The sequence below is a fragment of the Drosophila mauritiana genome, chromosome X (assembly GCF_004382145.1).
Source record: "Drosophila mauritiana strain mau12 chromosome X, ASM438214v1, whole genome shotgun sequence".
Classification (NCBI taxonomy): domain Eukaryota; kingdom Metazoa; phylum Arthropoda; class Insecta; order Diptera; family Drosophilidae; genus Drosophila; species Drosophila mauritiana.
Genome location: NC_046672.1, coordinates 11142674 through 11161094, shown reverse-complemented (window position 1 = coordinate 11161094; position 18421 = coordinate 11142674). Strand labels below are relative to the sequence as shown.

At 40.4% G+C, this 18421-nt stretch overlaps 1 protein-coding gene across 32 annotated transcripts in view; it reads right to left on the bottom strand.

Moving 5' to 3' along the window:
• Positions 1–18421, bottom strand: part of LOC117148162 (disks large 1 tumor suppressor protein) — a 39180-nt gene that overhangs the window by 18196 nt on the left and 2563 nt on the right. For 11 of the 32 annotated variants that reach the window (XM_033315397.1, XM_033315400.1, XM_033315401.1 and 8 more), the window contains exons 1-5: positions 13727–14670; positions 13465–13596; positions 8585–8709; positions 7533–7709; positions 2872–3030 (exon numbers count right to left, since the gene is read on the bottom strand). In XM_033315397.1, coding sequence (XP_033171288.1) covers positions 2872–3030; positions 7533–7709; positions 8585–8709; positions 13465–13596; positions 13727–14633 — 1500 coding nt within the window. In that variant the 5' untranslated portion in view covers positions 14634–14670. Of the gene's footprint in view, positions 1–233; positions 544–992; positions 1116–1494; positions 2820–2871; positions 3031–3293; positions 3591–7532; positions 7710–8584; positions 8710–13464; positions 13597–13726; positions 14671–15967; positions 16653–18421 lie in introns of those variants that run through there. The other 21 variants (XM_033315415.1, XM_033315418.1, XM_033315414.1 and 18 more) reach the window with 14 other exon arrangements.

The window sequence follows — 18421 nt, the reverse complement described above, 5'->3', positions numbered from 1 at the left end:
TATATTCTTCCACCTGTTACATACCCCTCAACGAATTCAGAATACCCCACGACGCGTAAAGGGTACCATAAACCATGGAATCATCGCGCACTATATGTATAGAACGCAGATGCCCAGCTTTTTCTACATATATCCAACAGATATTTTGCTTGCTGGCTATATATCTATATACATACATACTATTTGTATATGTGTGTAGAAATGATAATGGATATAGTAAGACCGATTTTTACCGAATCCAGATTGAAAAGCGACGAAACTTTCTTGATGAATCCGCCGCCGCTACCGCCGCCGTCGCGCTTCTTTTTCCTCGTTGTCATATCGCAGCGGCTTTTGTTTAATTGATTTTATAACTTATTGTTATACTTGGTTTTTTATTCTTATGGCGTTCGAGGGTTAAAGTTACAGCCGCGCACAAACAACAACAACAACACACGGACAAATGCCGGCGCTGCTGCCTCTGCTTCCTCTTCTCTTCTTCTTCTTCTTGAACTCGATTCGTTACTATTTTATTTGCCGCCTGTGATTATCCAACTTTTTGCACTAGACAAACGAAAATGCACACAATTGCGAACAGAGAGGTTGACTTTTGAAACATCTATATATTTAAATCGCACGCACGAGCGTGTTGTTTGTGTTTTAGCGATCGGGAAACTGAAAAGAGGCCGCTGCCACCGCCGCCACCGAAACAACAAACACAACACACGGAGCACGCACACACACACACGCACGTACGTACGCACACAGAGTGTGCGAGAGAGGGAGAGCGAGTTTTTTTTTCGGTATACCGACTTAAATTCTCTCACACTCTCTCTCTCTGTCTCCTTGTTTTGCTGGCATTTTTCCCCCTCCGTGCCGATCGATAGGCGGCGGGCTATCGTTATCGCTTGCGCTGGCAATGCTCGCTCCCTTTCCCACACTCCGGTAATATGTCACCGCCGACTGTATTGCAATGCCAATGACTCATAAACAATTCACTCGTTTTTAATTACTTGTATTCACATTTCCATTGCACAAAACAAAATAAACAAACAAAAAATAAAGCGAGCAACCGAACGCGACGAAAACAACACACCCAACTATTAGAATCGATTTTTGCAGCTAGCTCGGCCTATCGATTGTCAACAGAGTGACCACATAGTGATCGTTAAGTTATACCAAAAAATACTAGTTATCTATACACTTAATTATAAATGTTTAAGGTTGTTTTTAAAATATGATCAACTGTTTTTATGGTGCGCATTCTGGCGCATTTCAATCGAATCAATTTTGTAATCATTATTAAAAAAGCAGAAGCGATAATGGCATTCCGATTTTTGTTTTGTAGAAATGGTTTGTGTCAACGCTAAGCATTCCGAAAATATAACAGTTTTTAAAATATTGCATTTTCAGCCTGCAGAAATAATCATATTCAAAACATAAAATAAAAATCAATACAAACCATAAATCATCAAGGCAATAAAAACGAACAAACAAATCAAATTAGAAGCGCAAAATGTATGTATATTTTTTAAATGGGGTTCACATGGTATGTTTCTTAAATCAAAATCAAATTTAATTTGGCAACTTAAAACATTAATCATAACCAAAACATGCACGAAACTTAAGCTAAAATTATATATATAAGCTTGATTTAATGTCTTTTACAAAGTACCTTATTCGCTGGTAAACACTAATCAAACAAAATCGTGCACTAAAAACTTAGTATAAACATCGTTAGCTTTAATATAAAGAAAATGTGTTACGCCCGTTGGCAGTTTTCCCGTTCTCGTTGCTATATGTACATTTCCCTTCTGGCCAGTTTAGCTACAACGAGCAACAACAACAGCGCACCGGAAACGGAAATGGGCGACGCTTGGCCCACAAAAGCGAGAAGGCCGAGCGCTTTAAGCGTCTTAAGTAAGTAACGATTCGTTATAAAGGCAGGAAAATGGGCAAAAAGGCGGATAAATACACTGGCGTGCTCCCAATTACACTGGCCTCACCATTGGCGATTTAAAATTGTGGGCGTTGCCGCCCACGTTCCGTGCCACATGAATAATTAAGCTGAAAATGCGGTTGCAGTGTAACATGCAACTTGAAAAATCGAATTCAAATTCCATCTGTTGTCTGAATATGGCACTTAATCCGGTCTTTGACTCGATTCCAAACAAAAAACTAGAGCAATGTATTTATCATACGGAATGTTAGTGGAAGGTGGCTATCTTTGTCCTCATTTTGGTCTCCTCATATATTAAACAATATGAATAAGACGGTTTCAATTTAGCTTAACTTAGCGATAAACTTTAAGAGATAAACTGTCGTTGCATCGCATTTTAACTAATCAATGTTCACAAACAAAATGTAGCAATAACGAAATTTTCAACCTTATGAGTTAACTGAGTAAAATGTTGAGCAATTTAATCAAAGCATCCGGAAAATTAATTAATTTGTTTGATTCATTTGTGAAGACCCCAAATGAAGTGCAAATGGGAGCAGCCTCGAAACTGCGAACTAATGAATTCTTTGAGCAGGGGGGCTAATTACAAAGCCAGCTGTTTTCCACCTCCTTGGCTTTTCCGCGAGCTGGTTGCTCTGCCCTCGAGGACTTTTCCACGCCGGGAAAATGGCGGGGAAAACTAGGTGGACTCAAAGGCGCGCTTAAGCATTTTGGCTTGAATGCCGTTGTTATGGCGAAGTTGGTAATGGTGTTGGTGTTGAATTTGGCTTTGATGTTGATGTGGATGTTGGTGCTGATGTGGATGGAGGCTCACGAGGACTCGCTTGCGCTGGTGTGCGTTTGGGTATGTCTGTGTGAGTGACTGTATCTGTATCTGTGGCTAATTTTCAGCTGAGGCTGTTGGCGCATATCATTAAATTGCAGGAACTTACAGTCTGGGACCCGCTCCTGGATTTGGATCCCTGCTGCTGCGGATTCTGCTGCTGCGGGGAGCGGGAACTGCGCTGCTGCGCCTGCTGCTGCTTTTGCTGCTGCTCGGCAATTGGCTCCTTGGCATTTTCCGTGTCCGATTCGATGCGCATGCGCTGATTCTGCGAAAGAAACCCAAATGAAGAGCGATCAGTAAGAATATCAAAGTAATTGTTCAGTTTATCGAACAAGCGTTCGATATCGATGTTATTCTTAATTGCCATATTCCTAGCCTTTTCTCATGATAAGACCATTCCGCCAACTTATGTTTATATTACAAAGTCTTACATTTGCACATTGGCTGTTCATAACAATCGATATATGTACATATCGTAAATCGCTTTTTATATATCGATAGCATTCGCCGCTACCTTCCCCCACTTACGTTGGCACAACAGCAGGCATATCGCGAACCGATACCACCCCCCGATTCATTGTCCTTATCGCTTTCCTTCTCCTTTTCTTTTTCCTTATCCTTTTTCTGGCGCTCCCTGGATTGATGTTGATCCTGTTGTTGTTGTTGATGGTAGTGTTGCTGCTGTTGTTGTTGGGGAGGCGGCGCCGTCAATTGACGTCGACGTCGACGCATTCGCACCGGCGACCGCGAACCAACATAATTCGAAAAGCGGCGCCTCGAATGTCGCACTATCGACACCCAGTCGATCATTTTTCACAGTGTATTAGTGTCCAAATTTCCCCAGCGATATGTCTTAGTTTAAAGCTCTTGTTTTTTTTTTAATCGGTGGGATTTGGTTGGTTTTTAGTTTTTCACTTTGTGCGTTTCATTTTATCTTAAAAAGTAAATTTCTGAGAATTGAAAAATGTTGGTATGGATTCACAATTCGTCTTGTTTGGTTTTCTGTTCCTAATTTATTCATTTATATCATCTTGTGTTGTAATTTATTGAAAGAAATCATGTAAAGTGCTTAACAACAACAGTACGATGGGATGCCCACTTTGCCACTGAAGAGTTGCGATAGCAACAAGTTGGGTGCAAGCAGCCGGAAAAGCGGAAAAGCTGGAACGACTGGAATTGAAATCGGCACCCTCGTTGTCTTTGTTTGTTTTCCACCGGCTACACACACACACACACACACAGCGACAGATAAAAATCTGTTTGCGATTTCCATATTTGCCACTCGCAAATGGAAGAAAAGCACATAAAAAGATTGCTTTTTCACAGCAAAACTTTTTGGTAGGTGAATATTTGAAAGAATAATACACACAATTTATTAACCGGAATTAACTGATTCCGCTTGATAATGCTAAATATTTTCAAAGACTGAAATGAGTCATTAATCACAATCATTTATTTTCTGCGAAACTTGTTTGTTTGGTTTTCATTGAGGGAAATTTGATTTGTGATCACTTGGCCAGAATCAATATTTACATTTAAAATGTATTATTTATGATTTATGTTTGCATTAGTTTTGATATTCTCAATTTTGAGATGTAAAACAGCAACTCTAGATGATTTTTCACAATTTATTTTGAGTTTCTAGAGAGATTTTCATTGTTTTGGAGAGATTTTCAGATTTTTATAGAGCGTATGCCAAGGTCCAAAAAGCGAATGACGAACACTTTTTGTTTACAGTCGGAGCGAAGAAACATGTGTTCTCATGTGCGGATGTTCTAAATTCGAAAGATTCTGTAGTAGCTGCTGTGGGAAAATGCTCTCGAAACTAGCAGCAGAAAATCAAAATCCAAAGCGCTTTTTGGCCTGAAAGAAACGCAAGAAACGGCCAGCGATGCGAGCTGCCAAAATAAATAGATTGATATATTGCTCGTCTCATTTATGTTGTTTTTCTTGTTGCTCTAACGATGTTTTCCAATGCCAGACGGCCATGAATGAAAAACTCGACGAGTGGCAGTGAAAGAAACCGAGAAAGTCGGAAAATAGCAAGGAAACCGAAAGGGCTGAGTGAGCAAATATTCAAGCAAATATTTTCAGCTTGTTCATCAAGACTATGGTCTGCAAACTAAATATCGAAAATTCGTATTAATTTTGTACGGAATTTCGCACTAAACATAAACGTGTCAACCGTATGGCTGTGAATTTATTACGAATTCCAGCGATTAATTAAAGTAATGGCTCAATTAACTGCTGTGCGGGTTTAATCACTTTTAATTTGCGCCACCTGGTGGTGCTTTTAATTGGTGAGCGATTGCTGTTGGGCACGTGGGGCGTATACGTAATATTTGGAATCATGCCTGATGTTGCTCATCCGCCCCGTTGTTCACCTGCCACCTAACAATGCCCCTAAACTGGGTCTCTGGGTATCTTGTTCGTTTTTTTTTTTTCTCCTTCCCCATTCGATGTGTACATTCCGTCTTACAATTATGTAAAATGTTTGTTTTTTGGCGCCAAAGTCGATGAGTGATGGACACGCATGTGGCAGGGAAACGCGAAGAAAACTGGGGAAAAAATATTAGCCGGCCAGCGACTGATAACAACGCCAAAGGGAAAACAGAAATATTGACTTGATCACGATACAGCCCAAACAAAATGAAAATAGAAATAAACTACTTTAATTTATGTTCTTAAGATATGTTGCTTTCGTTTTTATTGTATAATATTTATAATTGATGTATAAAATTTGCGCATTAAATAGCCTTATTATGCTCTAATCTACAAATTTTACACATCTTTAATTAATATTTGAAGTTTTTGTTCAAAAAAAAAGCCAAACAAAAACCATGCGAATACGTTTATATTTTGTTTTTTTTTTTTTTTGTGCCTGCCCACGTTTAACGAGGGTTAAACAGCGTCTGGAGGGTTAAAGGGTATTCCCCGCACCCACACACGCACACCACCTACACACACACACACACACACGCACACACTTGGAGATGGCAGACAGACAGACACGCGCCGCTATGCAAAATTGTTGTGCGACTCGACGCGTCAACGGCACGACTGTTACTACCGCCTTTGCCGTTCCGTTTGCCGCTGCCGTTTTTCCTTTGCGCCATACGCCACCCACCGGCGTGCCCTCCACCCCCCGGAATGGCCCAGCACCCAGCACCACCCCCCGAGAGGAATACCACCGCACACCAGACCACACCAGACCCACGGGTCCATGTCCGTTCGCCAAAAACCGAGTGTGTTCGTGTGTTACCGCCTCCGTCGACGTCGCTGCCAGCGGCGCTGCCTCGGCCCGGCCAAACAAAAAAAAAATAAAATAAAAAAGCAAGAAAAAAAGTGAAAAAATGAAAAAAATAAAAAAAAATACAACAATTTGGCAACAAAACAGAGAGAGCGGCAAAAGAACTAAGTAATGAGAACCTTGGGCAATCATTCATTGGTTAGCACTGATAACAAACATTTGCCGGCAGCATCCTTCAAACCCAAGACAGATTTACCGAAGCGATGCAGTAAAGCCTCGCTAAACGAAAAGTTGCACAAAATAATATATATAAGCTAATAAGAAAAAGTAACAAAAGTTCATGTTTTGAAATATATAACGAATATAAATATATAATGAAACAAAAGTTGTACCATATGCGAGTGCCCACTGTAGCCGTCAACAGTTTACCGTTCGTCTAGCGCCTATCGTTTACCGTTGCCCGATTTGTGACGTGTACCAGTGCCGTTTCGCTATTTCGCCGTTCCGATTTCACGATTTCTGAATTTCACGACTCGACGACTTGACGACCCTCCGCTTTTTAGTACGCATGTCCCAGGCGACAAACAACAAAAAGGCAACAACAATGCGGGCGCGAAAGGACAACAAACAAAGTAAATTGCCGAGCGGGCCGTGGGTGCAAGTGGGACGGCAGCAGGCGGTGCGAGCGGGACGGCAGGCGAAAGCGAAAGGTCGGAAATCTGAGCCTTTGTGTCTGCTCCTAGTTTTTCTTTCCTTTTTCGTTAATATTTTTTTTTTAATGTGTAGGTATAGTATAGCGACATCAATCACCTCCAACGGAAGCGAAAAGGATACGACTAGCGATTACCTTCCAAAGTTTGCCTATTTCGCTGATTTATAACTATAATCATATGATGTTTGGTTGAAGAAACTCAAACTTGTATAGTTGTTCTTGGTTTATTTGGAATGCCTTTTTAACTGATACCCTATAGAGGGGTATCACTTGAAGGGGTATTGCGTCCCCGCACATGTATGTACATACATATCTATTTAATTTCCAAGTGCCCCACCAGGTTGTCACCGCCACTTAAGCCGCAGCAATTCGAGGGGACATCTGGGCGTAAGGACATTCAACCGCCTCGCTCTCGAGGATTGAGCACCACTCCCGACCATTTCCAAGCACTCACCACGTGCTCGGATCCCGGGACATGTTCAAGAGATTTCAATTAGCCATGGGGGCACCTAATGCCTGTGCTCTCGATTCTTTTTTTTTTTTTTTTTGCATTAACTGCATGCACGGGGCCAAGTGGGGCGCCACTTAAATGGGACGAAGGATATTAGCCTGTCTTTGCGCATAACTGAGATTTTTAGAACAATAAGAGTTCATACCCATCTAGCAGTGAGCTAATAAGCAGTTAATTATACTTGGTAATTATATAGGTTATGTTTGCTTAGATTCCCAGAGTTTGTGACAATGGCAGATGGATATTAGGCTTATGTTTATGATCTTAATGGGATGTATGCTGTGCGTTTCTTACCAAGATCTCTTCCAATTCACTCTTAAATGTTCTGCTGAGGGCCTCGGCCTGCGCTTGGGCACTCACATTATTCGCGATCTGATTCTGATTGAGTGCTGATTGGTTGGTTTGATTGGATGAGGCGTCGTTGTTAAACTCATAGGCGCAATTGCGATTGAGGTTTGAAGATTTGATAAACTGTGCGATTTTCGGGGATAGTAATAGTAGTAGTAGTAGTAGTAGTAGTAGTAGTAGTAGTAGCAGTATAGTAGTATAGTAGTAGAGTAGTAGTAGTAGTATAAGTTGTTGTATTTGTTGTAGGCGTGGAGTGGAAGAAGAGAAGAACAGAGAACAGTATAGAGTAGAGCAGATCGAGTGAGATGCGAACAACGGCGGAAACGGAAGTAAATGCTCTCGGAACTTGAGCGCGGATATAGAAATAATCAGGGGTTTCAAAGGAAACTCTAATAATTAAAAAGAAAACTCTAAGAAGAAGGTAACATATATCATTGCATACTATGTGGCACAATTTAGGAACCAGAGTATCTAAAAACTCGTTTAAATAGATTGAACTGATTAATAAAGGGTATATCAAACTTGAAGAGAAACAGGTCAATATATATATATATATATATCAAACAAAATGCACTCCTAAGGAATTGAATTTGGGATCAAAACAGAAAAGGAATACATTTTAAGGAGCGACAAAACCATCTAGATTCAAGAACAGGTCAGAATACAGATTAATATAAACACTATTGAAGGAGATATGTAAAATACCAACATATGTCAGAATAAAAAACTAATCATGAAAAAATAGAAACAGAATATATGAATGAATGGATGATTAATCATAACTATGAATTTGGCAGAAGCACAAGTATGTTTTACGAAATGCCAGTTAATGATGTTGAAATGAAAATCTAAGATCTGAGATCTAAGGTGTAAACAGGAAATAAGTTCACTAGTTGGGTATACGTATTACCCAGCACTAACTTTCAGCCCAAACACAGGATTTGTAAATACTATATATAAAGCAATTTAAAGTCCTCGATCCTACAGATCCTACTCACATCGGCTATTTTGACTGCCTGGCCATCCTTTTCCCATTTGGTTGCAATTTGCAAGGTCTCCGCTGTCTTTTGTTGTATGCTCTTCGAGTCATCCAATAATGTCAATTCATAGAATTCTTGTATATCTGCAATTGAAGGAAATACATAATTAATAACAGTGTAATAATTATAATTCTTAAAACTATTTTCTTATATTGTTTGCAGTTTTGTTCTAGCTTTAGGAGCAATCATGGTTAAACAGCAATGTTAATTAAACTTTCAGAAAAACTGTTCACTTTTAAATGTATAAATATATTTATATCATATTGTATACTTCTGTGAGACACCAGACAAGAGGTTCACCATTCTACATTTGAAATACAATCAATTCTTGTTTCTATTATACATTTTTATAATATTTTAGTATATAATATATAATATTTTTTTATTTTTGTTTAAAAACATCTATCGTTTTAGAATGACATGAGAATATCATACATTTTTACAATCAAAAATATATAAATTTAACATATTATATTAATAGCCTTGTACTGTAATATACAAATACTTTAGCTCTTCTCTTTCTATCTACTTGATAAATATTAATTAATTTTTCGTTCGTGATGATGCGTTTTTTCAAATCCTGCAATTTTGGCGTGTAGATAAAAAGGTTTTTTCCAATATATGCCTTTACTTAAAATCTTTCGCGTCCAATTCTGAAAGAAAAAAAAACAAGTTAGAAATTTTGGTCATTTAATCGGAATACAAATTTGCTTACCTCACACATGATTTCCTTCCGAGAAGAAACTCGACTCAAATGGGCAGTTTATTTTTTCAGTCGCTCGTTTTTAAAGCTGTTGTGTGTGTTATTTCCGATATTTCCGAATCGAACTGCTTTAATTTGCCTACTCAGCGGATAGGGAAAAAACCGAGAACGAGAGCTGAGTAATTAACTCCTTCACACCAGAACGGATTCTTGGATTGTGAAAACAAACAGGGAATAAATAAAGAAAATAGGGGCCACTGCGGTTAATAATGTTGAACACATTGAATAACGACAACAAGCAACTGAAGTGCAGTCGAACGAATAAACAAACGGATCGAAAACTTTGTTGGCATTCTGCAGTTAACTTGTAGTGCGAAAGTACACTGAGAAAAATGCAACAACCAACCGGAAAAATGGTTTAACTTGATGCATAAGTTAAATAACATTTTGTAGTTATCACTCTTTAAAAACAAATCGGTAGATATTTTCAATCATTTTTCAATGCATAAATAAATTAATTTTTTAAATCATATTTTTAGATCTTGCATTATTTAATCCTCCAAACAGCCAGCTTTAAATTCCCATAGTTCGTCGGTGTGAAATGGGCTTTAATTGTTGGCTTAGTGCAGTGTCATTGAGGCATTGAGCAGCTTTTGCCCGGGAAGCGGAAATCAGAAACTGTCAGAATGCATCTCGAATGCATACATTTCAATGCAAACTGACGCCGCCACTGACAGCGGAAGGGAACGGGCGTTGGGGGCGTGGCACAATATACCCACATGCTGCTGCCAATATGTTTCGCTTCAGCAGCAGTCAAGTGGCCCAAATGGGGGAAAACTAAAATCCGACTTTTCAGGGCAAAAAAAGAGAGAAAAAAGCAAAATTGAAACGAAATCCATGGCGCCCATTTAATTTCCTGCGCCCCAAAACAGGACAGCCCCAAAAGGAGCGAGCGAGACAGCTGGTCGGATAGAACGAGAGAGAGAAAGCACGGAATTCCATGGGGCATTGCTGGGCCACCAATATTGCATGGAAAAGTACGCGCAGTCATTGAAATGTGTGTACATAAAGTACAGCTCAGTGGGAAACTAAAGGTTTCCCTGGGGAGCTGGGCAAGGCAATTCGAAACTACATATTTCAAATTCACACAGCTGAATATTGAATATAACATCCAACTAATATTAACCAAGCTTACGAAACTTTCGAAAACGTTTTCGAACATTCTTACAAGCTTCAGATACCTAATCCCCGCGATTAATCAAGGAGTTTAGCATATATAGAAGAAGTTGCTTAAAATTTTAAATCTTCAAATAAGAATTGCCTGCATTTTATCGAGAGACCACTGTACACGTTATGCAATGGATTCGGCCACTTGAACTCAAAATGAATTATCGAATGCTTTGGAATGCTTCCCGAAAATGCCCTTTTAAGCATTGTTATTTTTTCCTCCATTATTTGTGCGCCTTCAATTTGTGTTCTGCATGGTTTTCCTCGGTATTTGTGTTTGTTTTATTTTTATTGCGGCTACATTTTTTAGCTGGCCTCAGCTGAATGCCAATGCCGATGAAAAAGAGATGCTAAACTTCAGGTTACGCCATCTCTCTCTATCTTTATCTCGCTGTGGGGAATTCCAGGAAATCGATAAGACCCCTCAAAAGTATCCACAATATATTTGCATACATATGTATATATCATCTACAATAGTTGGGTATAATAATAGCAGCGATTTCAATCACAATTAATAAATATAACTTAAAGTTAAAAACTAATTGACTTATAGTTCGCTGCGTATAGATTTAAAAATGAATATCGAATGCTTGTTACATTTTATTTCACGTATGATGGTTCTATTGGCTTAACCGCAATTGTATCTCACTCGTTTACATATACATACACACGTGTATGTATGTAAATGTAAGTGTGCTGCAGATGATTCCAATTCTAGGCCAATTAAATTGGGATTTCGCCCGCACATGGCTCTTCATGACCTTTTGCCCACCTCTCCCCCTCCCACACAACCCCTGGCGCATCCTTATCTCTATCCTTCGCTTCAACTTGAGTGTCAATTGTGGTGCCTGTGCAACACTGAAAACCAAAGCAAAAACTATGGAAAAACCAAGCTCGGATGCCCAAACATAGTGTTTCAAACGATATTACTCATACGCAGTGTTATCAGGTGCACAGTAGCAAACAATTTTTAAGTAGTAGTGCCTTCAAACGCAGTTGAAATGTTTTCAGTGTCATTACAGCATAACAGATTCAATGCAAATACGTTGAACAAAAGCGTGAAAGAGACGGAAAGAGACTGGAACCTAACCTCAAGTTTGATACTATACCCAGAACACACACACACTCATACGTTTCGGGTGTTTGGGATGCGGCTAATACCTTGTTAATTATTTCACACGCACACACATGCACACACACCTCAAATTCCCTTGGGTGGACCTTAACTGTGGTCTGATTTCAAGGCTGTGAACTCTTTTTATTGTAATACATGTTACCATATCTATCATAAGAAAAATCAAGTAAGGACATCGCATTGAGAAACTATCTTCTTGATTTTGTTTAGCTTTCCTTTTTAACCAGCAAAACGGCGTGACTGATCATGTTCTGTCGAAGTGTGACCCTGCGAGTGTTTGAATTAAGGTCCACCCTTGTGTTTGGCCATACAAAAGCTCCTGTTTTCTAACGTGTCACGTGTTTGGCTTGTTTGCATTTGAGTTTGTGTGTGCTTGTTAGCCGTTTAACATTTCTGACACGCCAAGCGCAGCCACTGAAACTGTAACGGTAACGGGAGAAGAGAAAGCACCAGCGGGATACGCCGAACAAGAGGAATAGGGACAAGGAGAACCAAAACAATGGGAAGAGTAGAAAGAGGTAGAGGGAGAGGACCCAAGCGAAACGAAACGAAAAGGATTATGCAACTGCCACTGACAGCGGGCAACACAATTTGCACCCAGGGGTCCAATAGAAAGGGACGGGGTCACAGAGCGAGAGGGGCAGCGAGCGGGAGAGAGCCATCGGGGACTAGAAAGAGATGGAGCGCGGCGGTAGAGCAGAACTTTTGCAAATTATACAACAGGCAAGCCCCACAAAACAGACAACTGCAGACCAACCGCCCGTCTCGAAATGGGTGGACATATGGACAGGGAGAGATGAGAGGCGGATACGTTACTAAAAAGAGATGGGCGAGCAAAAAAAAGTGTACAGCAAACAGTGCTGCCAAAAATCCAAAAGTAGCTAAGAGCTAATCCAGACAAAACTGTCAAGTGAGGAAAACAAGCTGTCAAATCTTGGGCAAATAGGTGTCAATAAATGGGAACGGCTTAAAAAACTGCTTGAATATTGAATGGATTCGGCAACAATGGCAGGGAAATTAACTTTTCTTAATTCGAAAGTATTTAGTTATAGTGATAATAGGTTCAGACTATAGGTAGAATATGAGGAAAACCAACAAGTTGCTAGTGAAAATCAATGGCTCCATCGCCAGTTGCAACCAAAATGCACTCCATAATGCAACTGGAGCACTAATCAGGCCGTCTATCGACCCTTTTGAGTAAGCAGAGTCGGTAAAGAAAAAACAAGCTGAATTAGCCGCATTACTATGGGACGCCTGCTGTTTCCATTGCTGCGCTGCTTGGGCCGTTTGACCCAAATCCTATGCAATATTATCGTTTTGCTGTCGCTGTTGCTGCAATTCCCTTTGTTGCTGCTTTGTGCTCACTGCTTGTCAAGTGAAAATAATTTGCCGCGCGAGGGGAGGGACAAGAAAATCGATTGGCGATAGGCGATAGGCAACTGCACAGATAAGAACTACTTTTCAAGGATCTTCCTTTCCGGCTCATCAACTACTTTCTAACAATCTTGGCACAAAGTTCGCAACTTTGTTTGCGTTTAAAGTTTCAGAATCAATAGACGATGATGATGAGCTTGGTTAAGGCTCTTGCTCATAACCAACTTGTGGAAAACTTATTTAGCACAGTGACCTACATATATATAAAAGTATTTCACAAAAATGCACTCATCTAGCGCCAATTATTTATATATTTTTAAAGGCAAACACTTCTGAGCGTCTAAGTTAGTTATATATGACATTTTCATCGATCTTATCGATACATTATCGATTACTCACCTAACAGCGCTTGAAACAAGCGAGATTTAAATATGCGTATAACGCGTTCGATTGCAATACGCAGCGCCCGATCCTGCGGCTCAGAAAGTCTCGCGTGGTAGTCCTCGAGCAGCTCGAGAGCCCGATGAGCTTCTGAAATATACAGAAAAGAATATGGTTAATACAAATGATCATAGCCTGGTTGAACTTCGAATGTTTTATTATGAAATCAACCCAAAAACCCAAGGGATTATGCCCATTTTCCCCACTGATTAGTGCCTACTCTGTATGTCCGCAATGCGCTCCTCCTCATCTTGGCTGATCCCCAGACCCGCCTGGCCGAAGATCGTTGACCAGAAGCCCCTCTCGGAACCCTGTTCCGAACCACTTTCCCCAGCCGCATCCTGAACATGGGATCTCTGCTTGGGCTTTGGCTTCGGCTTGCTCTTGGCCTTCAACTGCAGCTCCGACTGCGATTTCTCGAGACTTTCCCGCTCGAGAGTCTCGATCATGGTGCGAAATCGGCTCAGTTCCATGCGCAAACCCTCGGCACTGTGGCGACTCGACGAAGAGACGGAAAGTCCGGAAATGCCGGACAGGAGGCGACAACGGGCTGCGCCCGAGGAGGACGACGACGGACCCTCCCACTCGTCGCGCGAGGCATCGCTCTCGGACTTCTCGAAGTAGCCAGACTCCACATCCGGTGTTCGGACCATCGAAGTGGAGGACAGCATGTGTCCGTACTCCAGGAGATCCTGGGCGGAATAGAAGCATTCAACGGACTCGCGGACACTATCGCGCAGGGATGTTGGACACTTCGGAGGCTCGGGATCCGGTTCGGTTACGGTCTCCATTTGGTGTTCCACCTCCAGTTGCGAGTCCCCATCCATATCGCTAGCTTTGGTGGCTACTGCCACCGGATTGGTATCATCGATTTTTTCGGGCACTTCTATGGCTTCCGCCGACGGTTGCACCAAGACCACCAAAGGTGGCTGGTCTTGGTCGCAACGAATCTGTGCCTTCTTCTGCGGCAGCAGGCACTCCTCCTCCTCGGGCTCCTCCTCATCGTCCGCCGGGGAGGAGTCCTCCGCCGGCTCATCATCGTCGTGGAATGTCTTATCATCGCTACTGAGCAGTCCCTCGTTGGGATCGCTGCTCTTCTCCCGCTCCGAATCCGTATCCGAATCCATTGCCAGGTCCAGCCAAGAAGACACCTCTCTTCGCGCCCAAGTGCCGCACTCAACTGGCCAGACTTTTGAGCTCTATATGGTCATAGTTTGGTGGCTGCTACCGCCGATAAATCAATAAAGATTGACGCTTTTTAAACATTTTTCACCGCTTGTCGGACGCCAGTTATTAACCCATTATTTCCATGAAAGGTGTGTGCCTCACATTCCCCATCCTAAATGCTTAAACTTGAAAATCTGAATAACTCATTCCGTTTGTAACCCGCAAGGTGTCAGAAGTCCTTGGTGTTAAAACACATGCATATACATTTTTTCAAAAATTTTCCAACGAAACTACGTTGAAAAATATGCAAGCTGTGAAAAGTTGTGTGCTGCGCATAGTTTGATGTCCCCTTGCGGAGAGGTCAGGGGTCAAGTGCCATACCGTCGCTGGCTTGTCATTCGGGCTGCGTTTGCCAAAAAATTAAACACATAATTTATTATTATAATCGAGTCGCATTATGGTCCCAACACACAACCCAAACTATACACACTCGTATCTAAATGAACATTGTATCTGTGGCCGCAGTTTGATGTCCTCAGCACGCGTCAAACGTCGACGTTGACCTTCACTGACCATTTGCGAGGCTGCTGGCAGCGCTTTTCCCCGGTTTTCCCATTTTCCGTCTGCTCCTCTTTCAGCCCCGCCCCCTCTACCAACCCGCCCCATTTCATTTCATCTTTTCTGTTGGCCATTTGAGTTGCCCAAATATGATTTGTATGTGACATAATCAAATAAAATTCTTTGTCTGCATTAATTTAGCTGGTTTTTTATTATATTTTTTTAGAGCTTTCAAGGCACAGTTGGCTACATTGTTTGTTTGGCCAAAAGTGCCATCTCGTGTGTAATTGGAAACAGCTTTGCAGGCAAACTTTGCGCAGCCCGAGCAAGTTAAATGATCTACTAAAATTACAATTGAAAAACTAATGCCAACTTTCTATATACTATGTGGTGACTAAAACTTTCACCAGCAAATCAATGCAGTTTAGCATAGCTTTTACTAGGGTTTAACTTTATTTTAGAATAATTAAGGTTATTTTTGTAAATTTGTTATGCATAGAATTACGTAAAATGAGATCTTAGAAGGTGGTCTTAAACCATTTTGTTTTTATGTATAAAGTTGTAAACTACTTTTTCAATTGCTAAAAACTGACAGCAGTTTTCACTGACCACCATTCATAAGGCGGTCAATTGAATGGATTTCCACGTAATGCCAAAGACAGATATGTTGAACAAAAAATAAAAAAAATAAAAAAAAAAGAATAAAAGTGGAATAAAAGTGCAATTTTTCGCTTACCTTGCTTTTTCACTGGCATTCTGTGAGCGGTGTTTCTGCTACTATTTATGGTGGTGCTGGTGGAAATGGCAGCGGAAATGGCGGTGGTGCAGCAGCTTTGAGTGTGGTTCAACGCCGCCGAACTGGGAAAAGCGTGGGTCGCAATTTTGATAATTTACTGGAGTCGCTTTCGAGTGGAAATGTGCGGGAAAATCGCTTTGGCTTTTCCTTGAGTCCTCCTCCTTTTAGTTCTGCCAGCACATCTGTATATATATATACTATCCGTACTATTCGATGGTGTATTATGTACAAATATTATTTTGTTAGATACTTTGGCTTTCGAACAGAGTTCGAGATTTGTTCTTTTTTTAATTTTGCGCTTTCAGTTTGTTAGTTTATTTTTTAATTCTTTTTTTTTTATATATATGTATGTTACTTTTCTTTTTCTTGGGGCAGCTTTGTGGTTACATTGACGTGTGCGTTTTCTCTCGATTTCTTTGCGATTTTCACATTTCACATCTCAATGGCTCCTCGTTCACAATCGGTTCTATAGCATTTATATTGCACTTTATATTGCAATGCGACTATCATCGAAATGTCGTACTCTCCTCGTCACAACACAACAACACCAACACAAAAAAAAACTCAGATCGTTTATTTGCTTACTTTTCGTTCACTTGATTTGATTCTATATTGCGTTCACCATCTGAAAGTCGAAAGAAAACAAGTGGAGAAGGTTTGAGAAACACGGCTCCTTTGGATTTTGCTCAACGGAACCCATTTTGTTGTATAATCATAAAAACCAAAAAAATTACGAAAATTGCAGACACACACGGGCGCAGTTGAATGCGCTTCCGATTGCAACAAAATGGGTACAGTGGTAACTCGCATCTAACTTCTTTTGATCAAATATTAAGAGCTTTGGAATTATTCTTCAATATGCACATATTTTTATGAGAATTCTAAATTTCCAAAGTGTATTCAAGGTTTCAGAATCATTTAATTTATGATGCCGCACTGAGAATATTCCTATAATATTATAAAACACCGATTTCCCTTATCGAGTGACCACTGTTGCTGACTTTTTTTTCAGACACTCATATTTGGGAAATAAGAAAAATTGAAAAGCGTCGCGGCGATGTCGAAATTCTCGTCTGCCCGCTTGTTTCGCGATCGCCATTGTCAAGCTGATTCCGATTTTATTCACATATTTTCGCCAGTCTGTGTGAGTGGCTGGCTGCTTTTTGCTATTTCAGCTAAATGGTTTTTTATTTCTGCCGTGCAGTTGATCTAGTTTCACTCGAAACAAAAACAAAAAATTAACAAAAAAGAACGCATAAACAAGGGAATCGAATACAGTGAATGCTGATAGTTGGCGGTCAAAGTTCAGGCGATTTTTCTTTTGCGAATATCGCAGTGCCTTTGGCTTGATAACTTGTTACATTGGCCAGGTCGAAAGACCGAAATTCCGCACACCCGCACCGCACACAGACACACGTCCAACTGAGGCAATAACGGTGCTCTGCTTTTGGCCCTCAATCGCCTGCCTCTCCACCTCTCACCCATCCTCTCAGCTGGCCACCATCTCTCTCTCTCTCGTTCCGACCGAGAATCCCGAGCGATTCTCGAGCGCCGCTCGCAGGACCAACAATTAGTGCCAGCACATATACTCGTACACCGGATGCCATGCCAGATACCAGATGGGCTATATGGGCACGTATCTTTCTATCTTTCTAACTTTCTAACTATCTATATTTCTAACTATCTATCTTTATATCTTTCTATATTTCTATCTTTCTATCCTTCTATAATTTTTCCATTCCAACTTTCTATATTTCTATCTTTATATTTTTCTATCTTTCTAACTATCTATCTCTCTATGTTTCTATCTGTCTACCTTTCTATCATTCTATGTTTCTATGTTTCTATCTTTCTACCTTTCTATCTTTCTATTAATCTACATTCTATCTTTCAATCATTCTATGTTTCTATCTATAGAAAGGTAGAAACTTTCTATCTGTCTATCATTCTACTTTCTATTTTTCTTCCATTCTACTTTCTATCTTTCAATCTTCCTATTTGTCTATCTATCTTTCTATCATTCTATCTTTCCATCTTTCTATCTATCTACCCATCTATCTATTTATCTTGAAACGCTTCCCTTACTCCTTTCAGAAGAATAACTACAGACTCTTTAGCATTTTTTGGTCAATATATGGCCAAAGAAATGGGTTATTGTATATATTCGTTCAAATTTATTATATTGCCTTTGGTGTGCTATAAGAAGAATTTGCTTTAAGGGAAAATGTTTATATTTCCATAATTTGCAAACAAATATGTGCAATACTTCGCTCTACTGCCCTACCAAGCGATATCAACAAGCTCTCTGTCCAATTTGTTTATAGATATCATAAATAAGCCAAACACACAATTCAGATTCGCTTAGGGTAGTCCCCCGACATTGGAAATTAACAA